At 38.3% G+C, this 24,577-nt stretch overlaps 1 protein-coding gene across 2 annotated transcripts in view; it reads left to right on the forward strand.

Annotated features, from left to right (window-relative positions):
* The window catches only part of NT5DC1 (5'-nucleotidase domain containing 1), a 141,512-nt gene that overhangs the window by 111,342 nt on the left and 5,593 nt on the right, over window positions 1-24,577 (forward strand). For both annotated transcript variants that reach the window (XM_053591767.1, XM_053591766.1), the window contains exons 8-10: window positions 1,254-1,351; window positions 11,809-11,927; window positions 13,115-13,276. In XM_053591767.1, the coding sequence (XP_053447742.1) occupies window positions 1,254-1,351; window positions 11,809-11,927; window positions 13,115-13,276 (379 nt within the window). The remainder of the gene's footprint in view (window positions 1-1,253; window positions 1,352-11,808; window positions 11,928-13,114; window positions 13,277-24,577) is intronic.

Genomic DNA, 24,577 nt, shown 5'->3' on the forward strand with positions numbered 1-24,577 from the left:
GTTTCAATGTGTTAATACTTATCTATGTCATTCTTATGGACAATACCAGAAAATTTTCATGGTCAGAGCAAGATTCTACAATGGGCTGTAACATGTCCCCTAATATATCTTCATATTTCAGTAAATACTGAATTGCCATGAGTTGGAGTGAGTTTTAGCCTCAAAACTGACCTCCACCAACTTTCTGTGTTCCTTAGCTTGTATGGGGGGTTAATTTGTTCTGTAATGTACTTGCTATCTGTGAGGGGATTTTCTGCTGTCTGAATTATACAGAGGCTTGGGATCCATGCAGTAAATTAAGGCTGAAGCCCTTGTAGTGAGAACATGCTCTGGAACAAACACTCAGGAGATTTAATTTATTTTACATTAGCGTAAATGACAAAATTTTTCTCCCTACCTTAATTTCTGTTTATTGCTCTTTTGATTTGTAAAAAATACTCTGGAATGTTGGGCAAATACTGTCTCCCCAATGTGACAGTGTGCTCCTCAGGGAGAGGGACTACCTTTCCTTTGGCATCTAAAATAATCCCTAGTATAATACTAAGTACAGATTAAAATTCATTAGTTGTCATCTAAAAAAATGCCACATTATAATACTATACTGATTTTCAAAATAAAATATCTTTTTGAGCATCCTATGAAAGATTTCACCTGACTTGCTATAATACTGTTTTCTTTTTTTTTTTTTGAGACAGAGCCTCGAGCTGTCACCCTGGGTAGAGTGCTATAGCATCACAGCTCACAGCAGCCTCTTAACTCCTGGGTTCAAGCGATTCTCCTGCCTCCGCCTCCCAAGTAACTGGGACTACAGGCACCCACCACAGCACCCGGCTATTTTTTTGGTTGCAGCCATCACTGTTGTTTGGCAGGCCCGGGCTGGATTCGAACCCGCCAGCTCAGGTGTATGTAGCTGGCGCCTTAGCTGCCTGAGCCACAGGCACCGAGCCTATAATACTGTTTTCTGTAGGACCCATGTAACACACAAAATTATTAACTCTTCAAGCTAATAAATACAAATTTCAATCCCCAAATTTGAAGATAGAGGTTCCAAATATTTGTAGCCATTAGAAACTGTTGAATTCACCACCATAACTGTTACCACCATGAGAAAAGCCAGCCTAATACCTAGATTCAATGTGCCATTTTCCCCCCAGTTATGTTTATACTCAAAAGAGTTGTCTGGAAGACACCTTCTATTTCTAGTTAATTTATAACCTGAAAATAAATTTATGGGAAATTTTTTTGCTTTTTAGGAATGATTTTGCAGACCTTTTTGACGTTGTGATTACAAATGCATTGAAGCCTGGTTTCTTCTCCCATCTACCAAGTCAGAGGCCATTCCGAACACTTGGTATGTTGTGTTTGGTTTCTTCTACATTCCTGTTGGCAAAGCACTGTGTTAGATGGAATGCCATATTTTCTTTTCTCTTATGGTGAGAAAGAAGATAAACGTATGTTTTTATTAAATTTTTATTTTACCACTTTAAATCATAATTATTCATTTGTATGTCAATCTTTCCCTGACTTTAAAAATGGAAGGCATAGGCTTTACCTTAGTTTTAGGGCCTAAGTAAATATTTGAGGGATGAATTAATGGTAATAAGTCAATTGGGTTATTGTCTGGAACAAAAGTGCCTGAAGAACATATGAGGATCATGACACATGAAACAGTCCTTTCTCTGGCCAGGCCTTCAAGAAAGTTACTTAAAATTGTCATTCATACAGAAGAAACTGATAGAGAAAGAGGTAGAATGAAGAGTGATCAGCTTTTGCAGAGGAAAAAGAATGAGACTAGCAGAGTGAGATACAGTAGGTGCTCTCTGAAAGCTTTTTTAATAAGTACATGAATAAATAAAAAGCAGAGCCTGATCAGGAATGGAGGAGTTACAGATTTGGAGGGAGTGAAAGAAGGGCAGTGAGTTTGCGTGTTCATATCTTTCATGTCTTTTGTTTCTATTTAAGTACCTGTCAAATAAGCTCAGTGCACATTAACATCTGAGGACCACACAGAAGTTCTCCTAGGAGATGAACATCCAAAGTAAACCCAAGAATTATTAGAAATGGTTATAAACACATATAAATGTATATATAGTCATTAAAAAATAAAATGTATAAACCTATATAGAGATCTAGCTTTGTTTAAAAGAGAATGATAAGAAATTAACATATTATATGTATATATTTATTACACTAATGCTTAATACATAATAAGCAGCCACCATAATAAATGCTTTATAATTTATTTTACTTTTGATTCAGATGCTCGATATTATTCAAACAAACTGGGCCAAGTTGGAATGATACTTAATATGCATTTCATCTTACTTTCCTGTGGCCACATGCTACACTGTTTGAGAATGAAATTGAAAATTCCTCAAAAAAGTGTTCAGTGAATCACATATTCAATACCTTTACTTAATTTGATAATAGAGTAATGGTCACTTTGAACTCAACCTCTTTATGAGATTCAAAAACCAGATTGAGTGCTAGGCAGTTAACAGTGGCTTAGTACTGTACCCAGTGATGGGCTCATAAACAGTGAAACCCAAATTAGATTCAGTATAACAAGTGTTATATAACAACGAACCCTCAGTGAACCAGATAGATGTGTAAATATTTATCAAAAGACTTGAGAGTTCTTGACTTGAGTTTATAGTATGAAAATGTTAGATCTAAACTTTAAAAAAATTCTGTGGCTGTGAAAAAAAACCTGTGGCTCAAAGGGGTAGGGCGCCAGCCCTATATGCCAGAGGTGGGGGTTCAAACCCAGCCCCGGCCAAAAAAAAAAAAAAAACTGCAAAAACAAATTTCTGATAATAAACGTAGCATTTTAAAAATTGTTTTGTAGGGCGGCGCCTGTGGCTCAGTGAGTAGGGCGCCGGCCCCATATGCCGAGGGTGGCGGGTTCGGACCCAGCCCCAGCCAAACTGCAACAGCAACAACAACAACAACAACAACAACAACAAAAAAAAAATAGCCAGGCGTTGTGGCGGGCGCCTGTAGTCCCAGCTACTCAGGAGGCTGAGGCAAGAGAATCGCGTAAGCCCAAGAGTTAGAGGTTGCTGTGAGCTGTGTGACACCACGGCACTCTACCCGAGGGTGGTACAGTGAGACTCTGTCTCTACAAAAAAAAAAAAAAAAAAAAATTGTTTTGTATTTCAGATTGTATAAAAAATTTTTTATTCCCATGTCATAATTTTTACTTATTTTTTAGTGACAAGTAAAAGTGCTTGTCACTAAAAAATAAGTAAATTTTATTTACTTGTTTACTCATACTTATGATACACATTATATTTTGATGTCTATATACCTGTGGAATGGCTAAACCAATCTATTTCAGTATGTATTACCCCACATTAACATTTTTATGTAGTGAGAACTCTTAAAATGTAATTTTAGCAGTGTTCAAATATACAGTGTACCGTTTTTAATTATAGTCACCATGATGTTTCTTATATCTCTTTAATTTATTCCTCCTTTCTAACTGAAATTTTGTGTCCTTTCACCAACATCTCCCTAATCTCTTGACCCCAGGCTCTAAGAACTATTATTTTACATTCTGTTTTTATGAGTTGACTTTTTTTACATTCCAAATGTGAGTGAGATCATATGGTATTTGTCTTTCTGTGCCTGGCTTATTTAACATTATACCTCCCAGGTCCACTCATGTTATAAATGACAGGATTACTTTTTTAAGGCTGAATAATATTCCATTATGCTCCATATTTTCTTTATTCTTTAATCTGCTGATGGGCATTTAAGTTGATTTCATATCTAAGCTATTGTGAATAGTACTGTAATGAACATGGGAGCGCAGATATCTCTTCAACATACCAATTTCATATCTTTTGGATATGCTGAGTCATATGGTAGTTCTATTTTGAATTTTTTGAGTGATTTTCACACTGTTTTCCCTACTGGCTGTACTAATTTACAGTCCCACCAAGAGTGTACAAGGATTCACTTGTCAGCAGTTACTTTTGTCACTTTTATGATAGTCATTCTAGCAGGTATGAAGTGAATTATCGTTGTGGTTTTAATTTGCATTTCCCTTATGATTAGTGATGTTGAGCATTTTTTGTGTGTCTGTTGGGAATTTATATGTCATCTCTTGAAAAATGTCTATTCAGATCCTTTGCCCATTTTTAAATAAGGTTATTTTCTCGCTATTGAGTTGTATTCCTAATATATTTTGGATATTATTTCCTTATCACAGTGTGGTTTGCTCATATTCCTCTCATTCTACAGATTGTCTCTTCACTCTATTGTTTTCTTTGCTGTTGCATAGCTTTTTAGCATAATGGACTCCCATTTGTCTATGTTTACTTCTGTAAAAATTCTGTTTATGCTTTGGGGGTTGTTTCCAGAAAATCTTATAAAAACTTAGTTTTAAAAAGCATTCTACTGCTTTTCATTCTCTTCTGTGGTGTCAGAGAGAAAAAGTCTGGATTGACAAAGTAGGACCTAAAGTCCTACTACTATTCTCATTTAATAATCATCTGTAATGATGGCTATAAAATGCCTAGCAACCTCAGAATATATAGGATTTCATGCATTTTGTACAGATGTTTTTAAAAGCTTACTATAGTTTTATCATATCCAGGAAAGATTGGACTAGATGTCTAAGGTTCATGCCAGCCTACATTTTCTGGACCTTTGATTTAGAATATTTCAATAAAAGATATAATGAATCCTACAGTTTTTAGAATTGATATAAAATAGTCGACTCCCACTTAAGAGTGCAAAAAAGATCATCAGAACTGTTATGAGAGGGTGGTACCAATATTTTAAAATCTTGAGTTCGTTATGTTCTGTTGGAGTATTTATTTTGCTGCTAATTGTGATTCTTCAACTACCTCTAACTGCTTTATCCCAGTTTCCACAGCTGGTTTCCCTTCACCTTTCCCTTTAAATGTTGATGTTCCCCAGCATTCTGTATGTGGCTCTCTTTTTTCCTGTTGTCCTTCAGAGTCATACAGATAAAGTTTTAACTATCATCTATATATACACTAATGACTCCCATTTCCTTACCTCTCAACTTCACTTTACCCTGACCTTCAGAAAAGCCTTTTTCTGTCTTCTAAACTCTTCACAACCCACAGCCCCAGTCGTATGAAGCTTGATGTGCTTACAGCAGCTCATTAAATCCTCCTCCCATTTTAGCATGCCTCTCTTCCCATAGTCCATAATTCTATGAGGAACTTTTCCAACTACGGACCTTAACCAAGCTAGGGAAGTCAGTCATCCTCAGTTCCTCTCTCCCCTTCGCATCGAAGTTACACTTCAGTTTTCTCAGGTCTGTCCCCAGTATATTCCGACCCTGTCTTTATCCCTCAGTGAACTGGTGCGATATGACACCGCGTCTGGGTTCCCGAAGTACTTAACTCATCTCCCAGCCTTGGTCCAGCCTTGTAGCCCTTAAGCCATCCTCTGTGACAGTTAAGTTAAGCACAACACAAGCGTGTCAGTCGGCTCCTATTTTCTCCAGTGATATTCAAATGAAACCTTTTCTCCGCTCAGCCTGTCCTCGGCGAGTCGCACAGGTTTGACGTCAGCGGTTGTCATGGTGGCGAAGGAACAAATGGTAATGGCTGGGCCGAGAGGGCGATACCGGGGACAGGAGGCTGAGCCTGGCTCCCCAGCCTGATTCCTGCCAACGCTTACATCTCTTCGAAGCAAAACCTGCTCCTGCCTGTCCTCTCTCCTGCGCACCCGGCGTCACCCAGACCCCCGCCGGTGCTGAGGGTGGAGGGGGAGCTCCACTTTGCAAGAATATAAATTCATTGCGCGGAGGAACCACGTTTGTCTTACTGCCTTGTCTCAGTGCTGCCAACTCATTCCCCGCCCCTTCCCCCCATTGGAGGAATCATAACCACCTTGCCCTTTCTGGGCCTTTAGCCTCGGCTGTAAACAGTACACTGACTCCCGAATCTTTTCCTAAGGCTGTTACGTATTTCTTCCTCCACACTAGACAGATCCACGTAGTGTTCTGAAACCAAACTTGATGTTCTCCTTCCGCCTAGAAATCAAACACAGTGAAACATGCTGGTCTCCTTGGTTGTTTTATCTTCTTGCTTGACAATCCCTTAAATTGCTGCAGCTGAAAAGCTGCTTTCGCTGTTTGACAGCTATTAAACCGCATCAAGCCTTGTTTAATCTGCCTCGGAACTCTCTCATCTCTGCCTCTCTCTTCTTTTCCACTAGGCCTTCTAATTCCTCTCCACCTCTCTTCAAATACGTTTTATTATTAACACAGACTTCATTTGTGACTTGCTTTAAAAATTTCCAGTATCTTTTATATATTCATTTACTCTCATTAGGCAAAAATTATTTAATTACATACACACAGAATCTCACTGGCTTACACTCCATGTAGTATCCTAAGGCTACTTGCACAATCTGATTTCTGAATTACCTTTTCATCCTCCCCACACTGTCTCTTCATACCAGTGCCCATTACTTCTGCTGAAATGATTATTTTTCATTCTTCTATCAGGCTTTTGTTCCCACTATTCTCTCTACATTGGCGTTTCTCAGACTTTAGTATACATACAGATCATGTCAGGATATTGTAAAAATGGAGATTCTGCTTCAGTAGGCCTTGGTAAAGACTTAGATTCTGTATTTTTTTTTTTTTTTTTTTTTTTTGCAGTTTTGGCCAGAGCTGGGTTTGAACCTGCCACCTCCGGCATATGGGGCCAGAGCCCTACTCCTTTGAGCCACAGGCGCCGCCCTAGATTCTGTATTTCTAAACAAAATTTCCTTTGAACTAGATATTGCTGGTTAGAAGATGGTATTTTGAGTGGTAAGGATATACCTGGAATGCCCTCTCCTTCCTCTGTCTGATGGCTTCTACCTATGCTTTAAGGCCAAAAGCAACACCTCCTTTGCCATACCTTCCTTCCTCTGCAGCTCCAGGCAGAGTAATTTCCTCTTCAGTATTGTTTAGTGCATTTCACTTGGCAATATTTAGAAGATTGTCTGATGAATTTTCTCTCTTACTGGGTTGTGAGTCCTAAAGGCAGCAGCTGTATGCAGAAATCTTTCTGTCTCCTAACACCTTGCCACAACATTAAAAGCTTGCTGAATTCACCAATATACCAGTCAAAAACTCATTAATTAACATAGCTTTTTGACTGTGTCTGGCCTGTTGATTTGCTTGGCTTTGTATGGAGTTAAATTCAGCATTTGACAGACAAAGCCACAGTTTCTAATCAGAGACATCAGAAAGCCCTGCCTGCCTGCCTGTTCCTATACCAGCAGTGACAGACTTTAGTAATTAAGCAATGTCTTAGTGTGTGCATTTAATTGAAGATTGTTACTCTGGAAATAAACTTCTCATCCTATTAGCTATGAAAATGAGCTAGGTAATTGTCTTAGTCCATTTTCTGTTGATTATAACAATACTGAATGATGCAGTCACCTCTTAAAGGCCCGACCTCTCTATACTGCCACATTGGGGTTTAAGTTTCAACATGAGCTTAAGAGATAAAAAAATATTTAAACTGTGCTGGTACTTAAGCATATTTAAACCAAAGAAAAAGACTTTAAAGGAATTAGCCACTATTATTAAAGAATTATGACTAGAAGAGTAGTAGATAAGAGTAAGAATCAGGCTTTCTCTTCTGTTAAATTTTTCCAGCTCACTGGTAGGGCATTTATTTTCTTTTAAAAGTATAACTTTTCTGTTATTGTCCCTAACACAAGTAATGCTTACTTGTGTTAATATTTTACTTAAAAAAGTCTTAGTGTTCATTCGAAAAATTGGAGAAAGTATGTATACAAATATACAGTTGGAGGAGGTGGGATTCCAGCTTAGAATTAGGAAAGATTTATAAAAACAATTATGAACTATTCAAATTCACAGATTTTTGATTCTGGAAATCAAAGGAATAATAAACATTTTTAATCAGAAGCTATTGTTTCATAGCCTCAAATAGGTTAAGAGATCTCCTCCAGAATACAAGCATCCTAAGGTCCGGGACTTGGGCCATTTCATTCATTACTACTCTTAGTGTCTTAAACATTCTGTGAAATATAGAAATAATTGTACTGTAGAAATAAACAATGAAACAAGAAGAGAAAGAAAATGAGCTGCGTTTCCAGCTCAAATTCTGTTGGATCTAACCAGGCCAAGAGGATCCTTTGATGTTTGTGACTCTTTCCTTGTAACAGGAAAGATTGGCATTAACCTCATGTCTGTCAATAAAGGCCTATTAGATTATGGAACATAATAGAATGAAATTCAACATTCTGGGTGCAGTGGCTCACACCTGTAATCCCAGCACTTTGGGAGGCCAAGGCAAGAGGATTACTAGGGTCAGAAGTTTAGACCACCCTGAGCAATATTGCAAGATTCTGTCTCTACAAAAAAGTAGAAAAATTAACCAGGCTTGATGGCACACTCTGTAGTCCCAGCTACTTGGGAGGCTGAGGTGGGAGGATGGCTTCAGCCCAGTAGTTTGAGTTGCAGTGAACTATGATGATGCCACTGCCCTTGTTCCTGGGCTACAGACTGAGACCTTATCTCCAAAAAAGAAAAAAAGAGAGACAGACCACAATGTACTATGCAGGGGTCCTCAAACTACGGCCCACAGGCCACATGAGGCGGTGTGATTGTATTTGTTCCCGTTTTGTTTTTTTACTTCAAAATAAGATATGTGCAGTGTGCATAGGAATTTGTTCATAGTCTTTTTTTTAAACTATAGTCCGGCCCTTTAACTGTCTGAGGGACAGTGAACTGGCCCCCTGTTTAAAAAGTTTGAGGACCCCTGATATAGAATAGTTTTAAAAATAGCAGAACCATGTGCATGTTATGCTAATATTTGCATTTAAAAGGAAAGGAGTACTCAATACTATTATGAAACCAAGGAAATAATGTATAAACATTTATATACTCACATGCATGATAAAACACAAATATAGTCTAGCAAGGGGAAGGGGTGATGAGGGGAAGAGGAAGAGGGGAGGACAATTGGAGGAAGGAGAGAGGGCATTTGGTGGCATCTCACCCGATGTGCACAATGCAAGGGTATATTTCAAAATAACTAAGAGTAAATTTTAAACGTCTTACCAAAAAAAAAAAAAAAAAAAAACAAGTTAAGTGAGGTGATGGCTATGTTAATCAGTTTGCTTTAAGCATTCCACATTGTATATCAAATCATTACATTGTACCCCATAAATGTATATATCCTGTTTCCCCGAAAATAAGGCAATGTCTTATTTATGCATGATAAAACACAAATATAGTCTAGCAAGGGGAAGGGGTGAAGAGGGGAGGACAATTGGAGGAAGGAGAGAGGGCATTTGGTGGCATCTCACCCGATGTGCACAATGCAAGGGTATATTTCAAAATAACTAAGAGTAAATTTTAAACGTCAAGACAATGTCTTATTTTAAGGTGTGCTCCCAAAGATGCACTAGGTCTTATTTTCAGGGGACGTCTTATCTTTCCTGTAAGTAGGTCTTATTTTCGGAGGATGTCTTATTTTCGGAGAAACGGGGTAATTATGATTTTACTTAAAAATTAATTTAAAAAAGGAAATAAGTCTTGAGCATTAGTTTGCTAGGGATGCCATAACAAAATATAGTACTACAAACTGTACAACAAATGTAGTGTAGAACAACAAATTTCTGTTGTTCTCTGAAACAACAGAAATTGATTTTCTCACAGTTCCATAGGCTGTGAAGTTTTAGACCAAAGTGTTGGCAGAATTGGTTTCTTCTGAAGCTCCTCTCCTTTTATAGATGGCCGTCGACTTCCTGTATCTTCACATGGTCTTTACTCTGCATCTATCTGTGTCCTAATTGCCACTTCTTAGGAGGATACCATATAGTATTAAGGCCCACCCTAACAATCTCATTTAACTTAGTCACCTTTTTACCGGTCCCATCTCTAAAGACAGTAGAATCTCTGGAAGTTGACCACATACAGAGGTTGTCAGCATAAGGAATTGGCCTATAGTAGTGATACATACATGTGTTATATGTGTGGTCTATGAAAATTACAGTAACTTAAGGAGGTGGTCAACATAGGGAGGTGGTCAACTATGGAGATTCTTCTAAGTAGTCACATTCTGTGAGGTACTGGGAACTAAAGCTTCACATAGGAATTTGGGGGAGCACAAATTTGCTCATCAGAGGGATATCATATGCTAAAAAACCATTGCACTCCAGAGCAAGACTCTGTCTCTTAAAAAAAAAAAAAAACAAAAAAACAAAAACCTTTTTTTTTGAAGATAGGGTCTTGGTCTGTTATCGGCACTAAAATACAGTACACTATCATGCCATGATAATTTTTCTGTTTTTGTAGAGATGAGTTCTCTCACTCTTGTTCAGTGTAGTCTCAAATGCCTGACCCAAAGTGATCCTCCTGTCTTGGCCTCCCAAAGTGCTAGGATTACAGTCATGAGTTGCTGTACCTGGCCATAGGGACACTTTTTAAAAATATGTAAAGGACTGGTTAGAGTGGACCACATCTGTAATCCCAGCATTTTGGAAGACTTACTTGAGGCCAGGAGTTTAAGACCATCCTGGGCAACATAGCCAGACCCTGTGTCAACAGCATTCTATTCCATTGCAACTATAGTAACCAACAGTTCATTTATTAATCTTAAATTCTCCGGTACCTTATTCAAGGTGGCTTATGTTATACTCTAAGCAGTGGTTTGGAGATTTTAGTTAAAGGTACTAACAGTGCCTGAGATGTGTTTTTAATCACAGACTTGCCTACCTTTGCCACCTTCTTTCTAGATAGACCCATTGTTTTCCTCCTGTCCTGTTCCAGGGTTGACTCACACTGAAGCCAGTGAAACTTAATCTTCAGTACCACCCATTCGTCCCTTCTAAGTCCTGGCAGGACCACAGCAATTTTGTATTATTAATTTTGTATTTGTTCTCTGAAAGAGGCTCTTATTATATAAGCTTCTGTATATAACACCTGTATACAACATAGGACTAGATCTCATTAGGAACCTTCTTAGAGGCACTGCAGAAGGGACCAAAAAATTAAAGTCTAAACCATACAGTTAATGTGGGGGAAAGGGGATTTTTATTTTCTCATACAATTTCCAAAGCTGTGCCAATAGCTATCAAAATCTCCTCTCGAGTATATCATCTATTTCGTCAATCTTTATTCAATCTCCATCATCTTGCTAAGGGGTAAATTGTCTTCAGCTTTCTGCCTGTGTAGAAGTTATAGAATATAGAATAGTTGGCAAGATCTAGAGTGGCAAAGACATTGTACCTCTTTCACCAGCCCTGCTTTGACTGGAGTGAGGAAGTAAGTCCTGAGAGAGGGCAGTTTGGGATGGTCCGCAAACTTGTGCTTGGCCTCCATCGTCCTTAACTCCACACACACACACCCTGGACCAAAGCATTTGAGGCATCTAGGGTGCAAATTTTAAGCCTGAATTTGAAAGACTACTGATAAAAACTTCTTTCTTATCCCCAAGTCTAAACAAATAGGACCTAATGGCTTCCGTAAGATTGTTTGTTTAGTAAAGCAATTTGCAAAAGTAGGAACATGATGTCAAATAGTCTTTATATATCGCTGAATAAATCATGTACCAGTTTTAAGATCTTGGGCAAAGTAACTGCCCTCAATCTTGTTTCCCCCAATTAAGAAGACCATAGGATTAAAAAATATATACCCATAAAGTGCTTATAATCCGTAAGTGTTCCCTGATTGCCAACTCCCTTCTCCACATGGTTCCTTTTGTACATGTCCTGCAGCTGACCCTACGTGTGATCTGCAAAACTGGGTTCTCGCCCTTGATTAATAGTAAATGATTGTCACTGTGTTTTCAGAGAATGATGAGGAGCAGGAGGCACTGCCGTCTCTGGATAAACCTGGCTGGTACTCCCAAGGGAACGCTGTCCACCTCTATGAACTTCTGAAGAAAATGATGGGCAAACCTGAACCCAAGGTACTTTCTGGCTGAGGTGGAGTCCATGGTGCCCATTTGCAGACATAAGCAGTTGTAAACAGTTGGAAACCATAATTCTCAGTGCATTCAGCTTAGATAACTAGGACAGAACCGTCTGCCTCTGCCCATCTGCCTCATCCTCCCCTCTTACCTCTTCTGCTTAATAAACTTCTCCTTTGTCCATGTAGATTGGGTCTTTATCTGCAACAGAAAAGAGCAAGGATTCCAAACAGGAAACCACAAATCTCGGGGGTACACCAGATGAGGGGGGATAGCAGAGGAATGATATTCTCATAACAGTCCATCAAAAAAAATTATAGGTAAAAAAAACAATAATTGAAATTATCCTACAGATTAGCCTAAAGATATGCTTGCTTTTGACAAGTTGATCACGTTGTTGATGTTGAGCATTGTTGCATTTCTAACAGCAGAATCCTTTCTTCTAAAAAATATTTACAAGGTGTCCCATGAGCAAAGAAGTCATTGGGTAACTGACGGAGCATTGGGTAACACTGCTCTGTTGGTTCCCACACAGCAGTGTCCCCTGGGGACTTCAGAGGGAACTTAGTGGCATCCTGACTCGGAGGTTCTAGTTCTCATATCCCTTCACCTTTATTTTCTCATCTGCAAATTGAGGGATGTGGACCAGATTAGTGGAGTTTTGCCTCAGATTACCAGATTTCACATGTCCAGCCCTACCTACCCTCAGAAATTCTGTCTCAGCAAATCTGGGGAAGTTCGGCCCAGAAACTCTCTTGAAAAGTGGTCATGACGTGCACTCTCTACAATCTGCAGCTTACAATAACAAGTTGTCTCCAATATCTGACCAGTTCTTCAAGTCCAGGGGCAGGTGTCATTGTAAACATATATGTAAATATGTAAGTTCACTTCTTCCTTAGGAAAATTGAATAAAATCGTATATTTCATCATCTGCTTTCTTCTACCTGCAAATGTGCTATGCAACTTTGAAACACATATCTGGCACCCAGTGACTCAAATGAAACAAGTCAATGGTCACCTTTGAAGTTATTCAGGGAAGTTTAAAGTATTTGTGCATTTTTCATTGTGGTACTCTGTCTGATGCCTGTTGAGGAATTTTCTTCTGCCTTCCATGGAATGAACACTTTTCTTTTTCACAATTCTCTGCCTCAAACAGAGTGTTTGAGGATTTGCTGTGTGTCTTACAGGTTGTTTATTTTGGTGACAGCATGCATTCAGATATTTTCCCAGCCCATCACTATAGTCACTGGGAGACAGTCCTCATACTGGAAGAACTCAGAGGGGATGAAGTTGTGAGGAGTCGGAGGCCTGAGGAGTCAGAGCCTCTAGAGAAGAAAGGAAAATATGAGGTAAGGGTTCCCTTTATCTCTTACCTCAAAAGAAAAACACTTATGTTTGAAATCTAAAGTATCCTTATGCTGCTTGACTCCTAAATTATTCTGGTCGGACAGAATGCCATCCTGTTTCCATAGTTCATTTCTGAGGCAGTATTTATATTAATGGGCCCAACCTTAGCAGATGATCTAGGCCAACTTAGTTGTTTTATCTTCTTTGTGGAAAATCTTCTATCACATATTTTTCTCTATATATTTAAGGCAAATGAAACAGTTATGTGGTTTTTTCACATTTTCCTTTTTTTTTTTGCATTTGTTAGGTAAAGTCCCTCTTGCAATCATGTCTTGCCCCCAGAAGGTGTGGCATGCACCAAGGCCCCGCCCCCCCTCCTTCCCTCTCTCTGCTTTTCCTTCCCCCCCATTACCATAATTGTCATTAATTGTCCTCATATCAAAATTGAGTACATAGGATTCATGCTTCTCCATTCTTGTGATGCTTTACTGTGTCTTCCACTTCCATCCAGGTTAATACGAAGGATGTAAAGTCTCCATTCTTTTTAATAGCTGAATAGTATTCCATGGTATACATATACCACAGCTTGTTAATCCATTCCTGGGTTGGTGGACATTTAGGCTGTTTCCACATTTTGGCGATTGTAAATTGAGCTGCAATAAACAATCTAGTACAAGTGTCCTTATGATAAAAGGATTTTTTTCCTTCTGGGTAGATGCCCAGTAATGGGATTGCTGGATCAAATGGGAGGTCTAGCTTGTGTGCTTTGAGGTTTCTCCATACTTCCTTCCAGAAAGGTTGTACTAGTTTGCAGTCCCACCAGCAGTGTAAAAGTGTTCCCTTCTCTCCACATCCACGCCAACATAGGTAGTTTTGAGATTTTGTGATGTGGGCCATTCTCACTGGGGTTAGATGGTATCTCAGGGTGGTTTTGATTTGCAGTTCTCTAATATATAGAGATGATGAACATTTTTTCATATGTTAGCCATTCGTCTGTCTTCTTTAGAGAAGGTTCTATTCATGTCTCTTGCCCATTGATATATGGGATTGTTGGCTTTTTTCATGTGGATTAATTTGAGTTCTCTATAGATCCTAGTTATCAAGCTTTTGTCTGATTGAAAATATGCAAATATCCTTTCCCATTGTGTAGGTTGTCTCTTTGCTTTGGTTATTGTCTCCTTAGCTGTACAGAAGCTTTTCAGTTTAATGAAGTCCCATTTGTTTATTTTTGTTGTTGTTGCAGTTGCCATAGCAGTCTTCTTCATGAAGTCTTTCCCCAGGCCAATATCTTCCAGTGTTTTTCCTATGCTTTCTTTGAGGATTTTTATTGTTTCAAGCCTTAAATTTAAGTCCTTTATCCATCTTGAATCAATTGTTGTGAGTGGGGAAAAGTGTGGGTCCACTTTCAGTCTTTTACATGTAGATATCCAGTTCACCCAACACCATTTATTGAATAGGGATTCTTTCCCCCAAGGTATGTTCTTATTTGGTTTATCGAAGATTAGGTGGTTAGATTAGGTGGTTGTAAGATGTTAGTTTCATTTCCTGGTTTTCTATTCAATTCCAAGTGTCTATGTCTCTATTTTTGTGCCAGTACCATGCTGTCTTGAGCACTATGGCTTTGTAGTACAGACTAAAATCTGGTATGCTGATGCCCCCAGCTTTATTTTTGTTACTAAGAACTGCCTTAGCTATACGGGTTTTTTTCTGGTTCCATATAAAACGCAGAATTATTTTTTCCAAATCTTGAAAGTACGATGTTGGTATTTTAATAGGAATGGCATTGAATAGGTAGGTAGATTGCTTTGGGAAGTATAGACATTTTAAAAATGTTGATTCTTCCCAGCCATGAGCATGGTGTATTCTTCCATTTGTTAATATCCTCTGCTATTTCCTTTCTAAGGATTTCATAATTTTCTTTATAGAGGTCCTTCACCTCCTTTGTTAGGTATATTCCTAGGTATTTCATTTTCTTTGAAACTATGTTGAAGGGAGTTGTGTCTTTAATTAGCTTCTCATCTTCACTGTTATTGGCGTATACAAAGGCTACTGACTTGTGGACATTGATTTTTATATCCTGAAACATTACTGTATTTTTTGATGACTTCTAGGAGTCTTGTGGTTGAGTCTTTGGGGTTCTCTAAGTATAGGATCATGTCGTCAGCAAAGAGGGAGAGTTTGACCTCCTCTGCTCCCATTTGGATTCCCTTTATTTCCTCGTCTTGCCTAATTGTATCGGCTAGAACTTCCAGCACTATGTTGAATAGTAAAGGTGACAGAGGACAACCTTGTCTCGTTCCAGTTCTAAGAGGAAAAGCTTTCAGTTTTACTCCATTCAGTAAAATATTAGCTGTGGGTTTGTCATAGATAACTTCAATCAGTTTTAAAATGTGCCACCTATGCCTATACTCTTCAGTGTTCTAATTAGAAAAGGATGCTGGATTTTATCAAATGCTTTTTCTGCATCTATTGAGAGGATCATATAATCTTTATTTTTGCCTCTATTAATAACGGTAGATAACGTTTATGGACTTGGTATGTTAAACCATTCTTGCATCCCTGGGATGAAACCTACTTGATCATGATGAATGACTTTTTTGATGATAAGCTGTAATCTATTGGCTAGGATTTGTTGAGAATTTTTGCATCTATATTAATGAATGAGATTGGTCTGAAATTCTCCTTTTTGGTTGGGTGTTTTCCTGGTTTTAGTATTAGGGTGATGTTTGCTTCATAGAATGTGTTGGGGAAGAGTCCTTCTTCCTTGATTTTTTGGAATAATTTCTGCAGTACAGGAATAAGCTCTTCTTTAAAGGTTTGATAGAATTCTGGTGTGAAGCCATCTGGACCAGAACATTTTTTGGTTGGAAGATTTTTTATTGTTTCTTTGATCTCAGTGCTTGAAATTGGTCTGTTCAGGAGCTCTATTTCTTTCTGGCTAAGTCTAGGGAGAGGGTGTGATTCCAAATATTGATCCATTTCCTTCACATTGTCAAATTTCTAGGCATAGAGTTTCTGGTAGTATTCAGAGATGATCTCTTGTATCTCTGTGGGATCAGTTGTTATTTCCCCTTTATCATTTCTGATTGAGGTTACTAGAGATTTTACTTTTCTAATTCTCGTTAGTCTGGCCAATGGTTTATCTATTTTATTTATTTTTTCAAAAAACCAACTCCTTGTTTCATTAATTTTCTGAATGATTCTTTTGTTTTCAATTTCATTGATCTCTGATTTGATTTTGGATATTTCTTTTCTTCTACTGAGTTTAGGCTTACATTGTTCTTCTTTTTCCCAGTCCATAAGATGGCTTGTGAGTTTGTTGATGTGTTCTCTTTCTGTTTTTCGAATGTAGGCATCTAAAGTGATAAATTTTCCTCTCAAAACTGCTTTTGCAGTATCCCACAGGTTTTGGTAGCTTGTGTCTTCATTGTTGTTATGCTCAAGGAAGTTAATGATTTCCTGTTTTATTTCTTCCTGCACCCATCTGTTATTCAACAGAAGATTGTTTAATTTCCATGCCTTTGTGTGGGGTCGAACGTTTTTGTTAGAGTTAAATTCCACCTTTAGTGCCTTATGGTCTGAGAACATACAAGGTAAAATTTCAATTCTTTTTATTCTGTTGATAATTGTTTTGTGTCCCAGGATATGATCAATTTTGGAGAATGTTCCATGGGGTGATGAGAAGAATGTATATTCTTTATCTTTGGGATAGAGTGTTCTATATGTGTCTATCAAGCACAGTTGTTCTAGGGTCTCATTTAAATCTCTTATATCTTTGTTTAATTTCTGTTTAGAGGATCTGTCCAGCTCTGTAAGAGGAGTGTTAAAGTCCCCTGTTATGATGGTATTATCAGATATCATATTGCTCAGACTGAGTAAGGTCTGTTTCAAGAATCTGGGAGCATTTAAATTGGGTGCATAAATATTTAGAATTGAAACGTCTTCTTGTTGTATTTTTCCCTTGACCAATATAAAGTGACCATCTTTGTCTTTTTTGACTTTAGTTGCTTTAAATCCACATGTGTCTGAAAATAAGATTGCAACTCCTCTTTTCTTCTGAATTCCATTTGCCTGAAAAATTGTCTTCCAACTCTTGACTCGGAGTTTTAATTTGTCTTTTGAAGCCAGGTGTGTTTCTTGCAGACAGCAAATGGATGGCTTGTGTTTTTTAATTCAGTCAGCCAATCTATGTCTCTTCAGTGGGGAATTCAAGCCATTAACATTTATTGAGATAATTGATAAGTGCGGTAGTATTCTATTCATCTTATTTTGTGAGAGTCCATTGCTTAGTTTAATCTTTTGCATCAGTGTGGAGGTTAGGTTCTGTCCTTTAATTTCAGAGTTCTTACTTTGTTGCTGATCTATTGTGGTCGTCAGTGTGTAGAACAGGTTGAAGTATTTCCTGTAGAGCTGGTCTTGTTGTGGCAAATTTCCTCAATGTTTGTATATCCATAAATGATTTGATTTCTCCGTCAATTTTAAAGCTTAGCTTAGCAGAGTACAGAATTCTGGGCTGTAAATTGTTCTGTTTAAGTAGATTAAAGGTAGATGACCATTGTCTTCTTGCTTGGAAAGTTTCATTAGAGAAGTCTGCAGTCACTATGATGGATTTGCCCCTGTAGGTCACCTGGCGCTTACTTTTGGAAGCTTGCAGAATCTTTTCTTTTGTCTTGGCTTTGGACAGGTTCATCACAATGTGTTTTGGAAAAGCTCGGTTAGAGTGGAGGTGACCTGGGGTCCAATATCCCTCTGAAAGCAGTGTGTCAGAATCTTGTGATATTTGGGAAATTTTCTTTTATGATATTCTCTAGTATGGCTTCCATTCCTCTGGGGCATTCTTCCCTTTTTTTTTTTTTTTTTAATTTGAAACAGAAACTTACTCAGTTGCCCTGGGTAGAGTGCTATTGTATCATAGCTCCTAACAACCTCAAACTCCTGGGCTTGAGCAATCCTCTTGCCTCAGCCTCCTGAGCAGCTGGGAGTACAAGTATGTACCAGTACTTCCGGCTAGTTTTTCTCTTTTTAATAGAGATAGGGTCTAACTCTTGCTCAAGGAATCCACCTTCCATGACCTCCCAGAATACTAGGATAACAGGCATGAGCCAGCACACTGGGCCTTAAATTATCTTTTGACATAAACCTAGAACCACAACTTACAAAGTCAGTCAGACTGCTTTGGACAGACTATTCTTCTGCCTAGCACATTCCCATCCCAAAGGCCAGAGCAGCACATCAGAAACATTTGGGAGGCTGAGACAGGACGCTGGCTTAAGCCCAGGAGTTTGAGGTCACTGTGAGCTGAGCTAAGGCCACAGCGCTACAACCCAGGTGACAGAGCAAGCTCTGTTTCAAAAAAAAAAAATCATGGCTCTGCACCCATAGCACAGTGGTTACAGCGCCAGCCACGTGCACCAAGGCTGGCAGGTTCAAACCCAGCCCAGGCCAGCTAAACAACAATGACAACTGCAACAAAAAAATAGCTAGGCATTGTGGCGGGCGCCTGTAGTCCCAGCTACTTGGGAGGCTGAGGCAAGAGAATCGCTTAAGCCAAATAGTTTGAGGTTGCTGTGAGCTGTGACTCCATGGCACTCTACCGAGGGTGACATAATGAGATTCTATCTAAAAAAATAAATAAAAATAGAAATGAGGCAGTAAGTAGTGTACCTCATTCAGATCCTTTCCTGCTTCCTCAGGAAGGGGACACCTCTGAGGAGTCTTCTGTTTGTTGTGTGATAATAAAAGTGTAGTTTAGTTTTCCAATCAGACATCAAGCACAGAACATATATAAAGGACAGTTTTTTGGTGAGTAGAAAGTCCGAATGCGAAAGGATTCAATTCTGTATTTCCAGTTACTTATTCAGCCTAAGTAAACTTTATTTTCTTTTCTTTTTTTCTTTTTTTTATTAAATCATAGCTGTGTACATTGATATGATCATGGGGCATCATTCACTAGCTTCACAGACCGTTTACCAAATTTCACATATACCCTTGTAAGATGCACCGCTGGTGTAATCCCACCAATCCCCTTCACTCTACCCACCTCCTCCTCCCCTCCCTTTCCCCCTTCCCCCTATTCTTAGGTTGTAACTGGGTTATAGCTTTCATGTGAAAACCCTAAATTAGTCTCATAGTAGGGCTGAGTACATTGGGTACTTTCTCTTCCATTCTAGAGATACTTTACTAAGAAGAATATGTTCCAGCTCCATCCATGTAAACATGAAAGAGGTAAAGTCTCCATCTTTCTTTAATCAGCCTAAGTAAACTTTAAAAATATAATTTAAAAACGAAGTTAATCATATCATTATGAGATTGATGGTGTGAACCAAACACTTATATTTACTGCATTTTATGGAGATTAATGTTTTGTTTCACTCAGGTTTGAATTCAATGTCCCCAATCTTTACAGTAATTTCCATTCTAGATAAAGTCATTTGGAGATTGAGGATCACTTTCACCTCTTTATGACAAGAAGCTTACTATAAGCACAGGGACTATCTCTCATGGAACTTTAAAGGCTTATAAACAAAACGTTTTCTAACATGATACAATTGATCATCCCCTCTATTATACCTGTAATTATTTGTACATAACTAGACTCCTGTATGAAAAGAAAAATAACTCTTTTCTGCTTCCTTCATTAATGTTGTCATGTGTTCCTTCATTTTAACTAAAAACAAAAAGGATGCGCAGACTTTTTAGAATAACATGAAATTCAATGGAAAATTAGTTCATTTTAATGATTAAAAGAATTCTTAGCAGACAAGAAAAAGAGACCATCCTTTAGAGAAAGGCTATCTACCAAAATCCCCCAGCATAATAGAATGTGTAATGGAGAAACTTGAAGAAGGGAAAGGCCATATTTAATGGAGACACATGCCCTTTAAGGTTCTAAGCTAAACAAAGATTCCTGTTATTACTTACATTGTGTAACAGAGATCTGGCTAACACCACAAAAACAGAAAAAGAAATGTCGGATAAGATTAAAAGGTAAGACACTTATGTTATGATTTCAGGTCACATGATTATTAGCATAGAAAGCCTTAGTGAATCAAAAAACAGAGAAGAGAGTTCAGTCAGAATCCTGGATCCAAATTGGCTTTCAGAAATCAAGACCTGTTCTCTGTACTAATTGTAATCACTTACAAAATGTAATAAGAAACAAATCATTTGTAAAAGCAACAAAAGCCAATCATTGTCTGGGAATTTACCTAACAAATACAGAAGACCTTGATGGAGTAAATTTCAAGCCTCTATTAAATTTTTTTTTTTTTTTTTTGAGACAGAGTCTTACTATGTCACCCTCGGTAGAGTGCTATAGTGTCACAGCTCACAGCAACCTCAAACTCTTGGGTTTAAGCGATTCTCTTGCCTCAGGCTCCCAAGTGGCTGAAACTACAGATGCCTGCCACAACACCTAGCTATTTTTTGTTGTAGTTGTCCTTGTTGTTTAGCTGGCCTGAGCCAGGTTCCAACCACCAGCCTCTGCATGTGGCCAGCCTCGTAACCACTGTGCTACGGGCACCAAGCCTATTAAATATTCTAAATATAAACGCATAAATGGAGAGACAACCCATGGTTATGAATGCATGATACAAAACTACATAGATGCCTATTTTTCTCAAATTTATTTATAAAGACAATGCAGTAGGGCGGCGCCTATGGCTCAGTGAGTAGGGCGCCAGCCCCATATGCCGAGGGTGGCGGGTTCAAACCCAGCCCCGGCCAAACTGCAACAAAAAATAGCTGGGTGTTGTGGTGGGCGCCTGTAGTCCCAGCTGCTTGGGAGGCTGAGGCAAGAGAATCGCGTAAGCCCAAGAGTTAGAGGTTGCTGTGAGCCGTGTGACACCACGGCACCCTACCCGAGGGCAGTACAGTGAGACTCTGTCTCTACAAAAAAAAAAAAAAAAAAGACAATGCAGTGTAATGCAAAATGCAATACAGGATTTTGATTGGACCTTCACAGACTGATTCTGTAGTTAGATGGAAGATCAAGGCCCCAAAATAGCTAAGACAGTTTTATAAAATACAATAATGAAAGGGGGAAATTCCACCCTCTCAGATACTAACCACATTAGAAAGCCAGAGTAATTTTTTTTAATGTAGTACTCGTTAAAAAATGTATAAAAAGGTCAATAAACAAACAACAGAAAAAGACAGACACAGGTCCCTGTATCATATTCTAAGTCACCATGTAAATACAGTATCTGATACAGCCTGTCGGGAAAGAATAGACAACTCAGTAAATGGCAGTGAGTAAATGATCTTAGTGTATGGAGAAAAATAAGATGAGCCCATTCTTGTCCTATAATTAAAAGTAAATTCTGAATTGATTATAGATCTGAAAGTAAAACAGGTACCTGTAACTGTAAAATTTATTGAAGAAAATTTATTTATTTATTTTTTTTTTTGTAGAGACAGAGTCTCACTTTATGGCCCTCGGTAGAGTGCCGTGGCCTCACCCAGCTCACAGTGACCTCCAGCTCCTGGGCCTAAGCCATTCTCTTGCCTCAGCCTCCCGAGTAGCTGGGACTACAGGCGCCCGCCACAACGCCCGGCTATTTTTTGGTTGCAGTTTGGCCGGGGCCGGGTTTGAACCCGCCACCCTCGGTATATGGGGCCGGCGCCTTACCGACTGAGCCTCAGGCGCCGCCCTGAAGAAAATTTATAAAAGTATTTTTGGAATCTCAGAGTGGGAAAGGATTTCTTAAGTTAGAACTCAAAAAACAATAGTAAATAGAAAATCTGATGACTTTGGCTGCATTCATATTAAATATTTCTGTTAAAGATACCTGAGGTACTGTTAATCAGTGGGCAAAAGACAGGGGAAAGAGTCTTGCAATGTCCATTTAGATTGAACCTTATGAAATTGCTATTCTTGTATTTCTGAAATAGGTAAACATCTGTACTTTAATATGCCTCAGCCTAATGAAACTGACAATGGATTGATATCTAGCATGTAAGAAATTGAGAATTCAAAAGAGAATTAGACAAAAGGTATCAGATAGTTAACTGAAGAGAAAAGCTTATATCTATCCCCAGTAGTCTTTCATAAAGTGGAAATTAAACAGTGGTGATTTATCACGTTAAAGCCATAAACTTAGTCTGGACTTTTAAATTGATTTACTAATAAAATAGTCTGATATACATATATGCATATGTATATGTATGTGTGTGTATGTGTATATACATATACTATATCTTTTCCTTTTTTTTTTTGAGACAGAGTCTCACTCTATTTCCCTGGGTTGAATACCATGGCCTCATAGCTCACCGCAACCTCAAACTCCTGGGCTCAAGCCATCCTCTTGCCTCAGCCTCTTAAGTAGCTGGGACTAGAGGCATGAGATACACTTTTGAGTTAAACTTACAAAAACAGACCAGGATAAATATTGTTCACTAAAGTGTCAGTCCATTACATTTGACTACTGTGTACCATAAAGAAAATAATTTTCAAATTTTTGTTTTAGTGAACATCTATTTGGCTTTTCAATCAGAAGCAAAGGCTGTGCTATTTATAATTATACCTGGAGTATAACCATTATGCTTTGGAAATGCTCTAAATGAAGAGTTTATCAGGGAAAAGGATTAGACCTAGAAGTGTACATATTTCTCTCTCAGTACTCCCAGTGGGTAGTAAAAATGAAGATTTTTTTAAAATCATGATTTGAAAGCTTGTATCAAATGTATTGGTTTTATGTTACGTGGACACTGAAAGCAACATATAATAATTCCAATAGCAATCGCAATGGTAGTGTTTGTATTTGAGGAGTGATCACATTTATAAACACACAAGCTGTATTCATTCTGAAATTCATGTCCCTATATTAAAATAAGGTACACAAAAAAAATTCTGTCCTCGTTCTTTTCTAAAAATTAAGATTTCAAATAAATTAGACCAAGTTGTTTTTTATCTGTCCTTTAGACATAATAACCATAAAATTAGAGTTGTTTTATTAACAGTTTTTTTTTTCATTGTTGGGAATTAATTGAGGGTACAAAGGTAAAGTCCCTCTTATAATTGTGTCCCACCCCCAAAAGGTGTGTCATATATACCATGACTCCCCATCCCCCTCCCTCCTTCCCTCTCTCTTCTCTTCCTTCCCCCATCCCCCTCCTTCCTTTCCTCTCTCTGCTCTCCCCTTCTCCCATCCTCCGCTCACCGTGTACTAGGTTATTAATTGTCCTCATATCAGAATTGAGTACATGGGATTCTTGCTTCTCGATTCTTATGATGCTTTACTAAGAATAATGCGTTCCACTTCCATCCAGGCTAATACAAAAGATGTAAAGTCCCCATCTTTTTAATGGCTGGATAGTATTCCATTGTATACATGGACCACAGTTTGTTAATCCATTCCTGGGTTGGTGGGCATTTAGACTGTTTCCACATTTTGGCAATTATAAATTGAGCTGCGATAAACAATCTTGTGCACGTGTCCTTACGGTAAAAGGATTTTTTTTCTTCTGGCTAGATGCCCAGTGATAGGATTGCGTGATCAAATGGCAGTTCTAGTTTGAGTTCTTTGAGAGTTCTCCATACCCAAAGTCCCACCAGCGGGTAAAAATGTTCCCTTCTCTGCACATCCACGCCAGCATCTGCAGTTTTGAGATTTTGTGATGTGGGCCATTCTCACTGGGGTTAGATGATATCTCAGGGTGGTTTTGATTTGCATTTCTCTAATAATTAGGGACAATGAGCATTTTCTCATATGCTTGTTAGCCATTCATCTGTCTTCTATAGAGAAGGTTCTATTCATCTCTCTTGCCCATTGATATGAGGGATTGTTGGCTTTTTTCATGTTGATAATTTGAGTTCTCTATAGATCCTAGTTATCAACCTTTGGTCTGATTCAAAATATGCAAATATCCTTTCCCATTGCATAGGTTGTCTATTTGCTTTGGGTGTTGTCTCCTTAGCTGTATAGAAGCTTTTCAGTTTAATTAAGTATCATTTGTTTATTTTTGTTGTTGCAATTGCCATGGAAGTCTTCTTCGTAAAGTCTTTCCACAGGCTGATATCTTCCAGTGTTTTTCCTATGCTTTCTTTGATGATTTTTATCATTTCATGCCTTAAATTTAGATCTTTTATCCATCTTGAATCAATTTTTGTGAGTGAAAAAAAGTGTGGGTTGAGTTTCAGTCTTTTACATGTAGATATCCAGTTCTCCCATACCATTTATTGATTGAATAGGGAATCTTTCCCCCAGTGTATGTTCTTGTTTGGTTTATCAAAGATTAGGTGGCTGTAAGATGTTAGTTTCATTTCCTCATTTTCTATTAATTGTAGGACAGAATTATCTTTT

This window comes from Nycticebus coucang, chromosome 5, assembly GCF_027406575.1.
Source record: "Nycticebus coucang isolate mNycCou1 chromosome 5, mNycCou1.pri, whole genome shotgun sequence".
NCBI classification, from domain to species: Eukaryota; Metazoa; Chordata; class Mammalia; order Primates; family Lorisidae; genus Nycticebus; species Nycticebus coucang.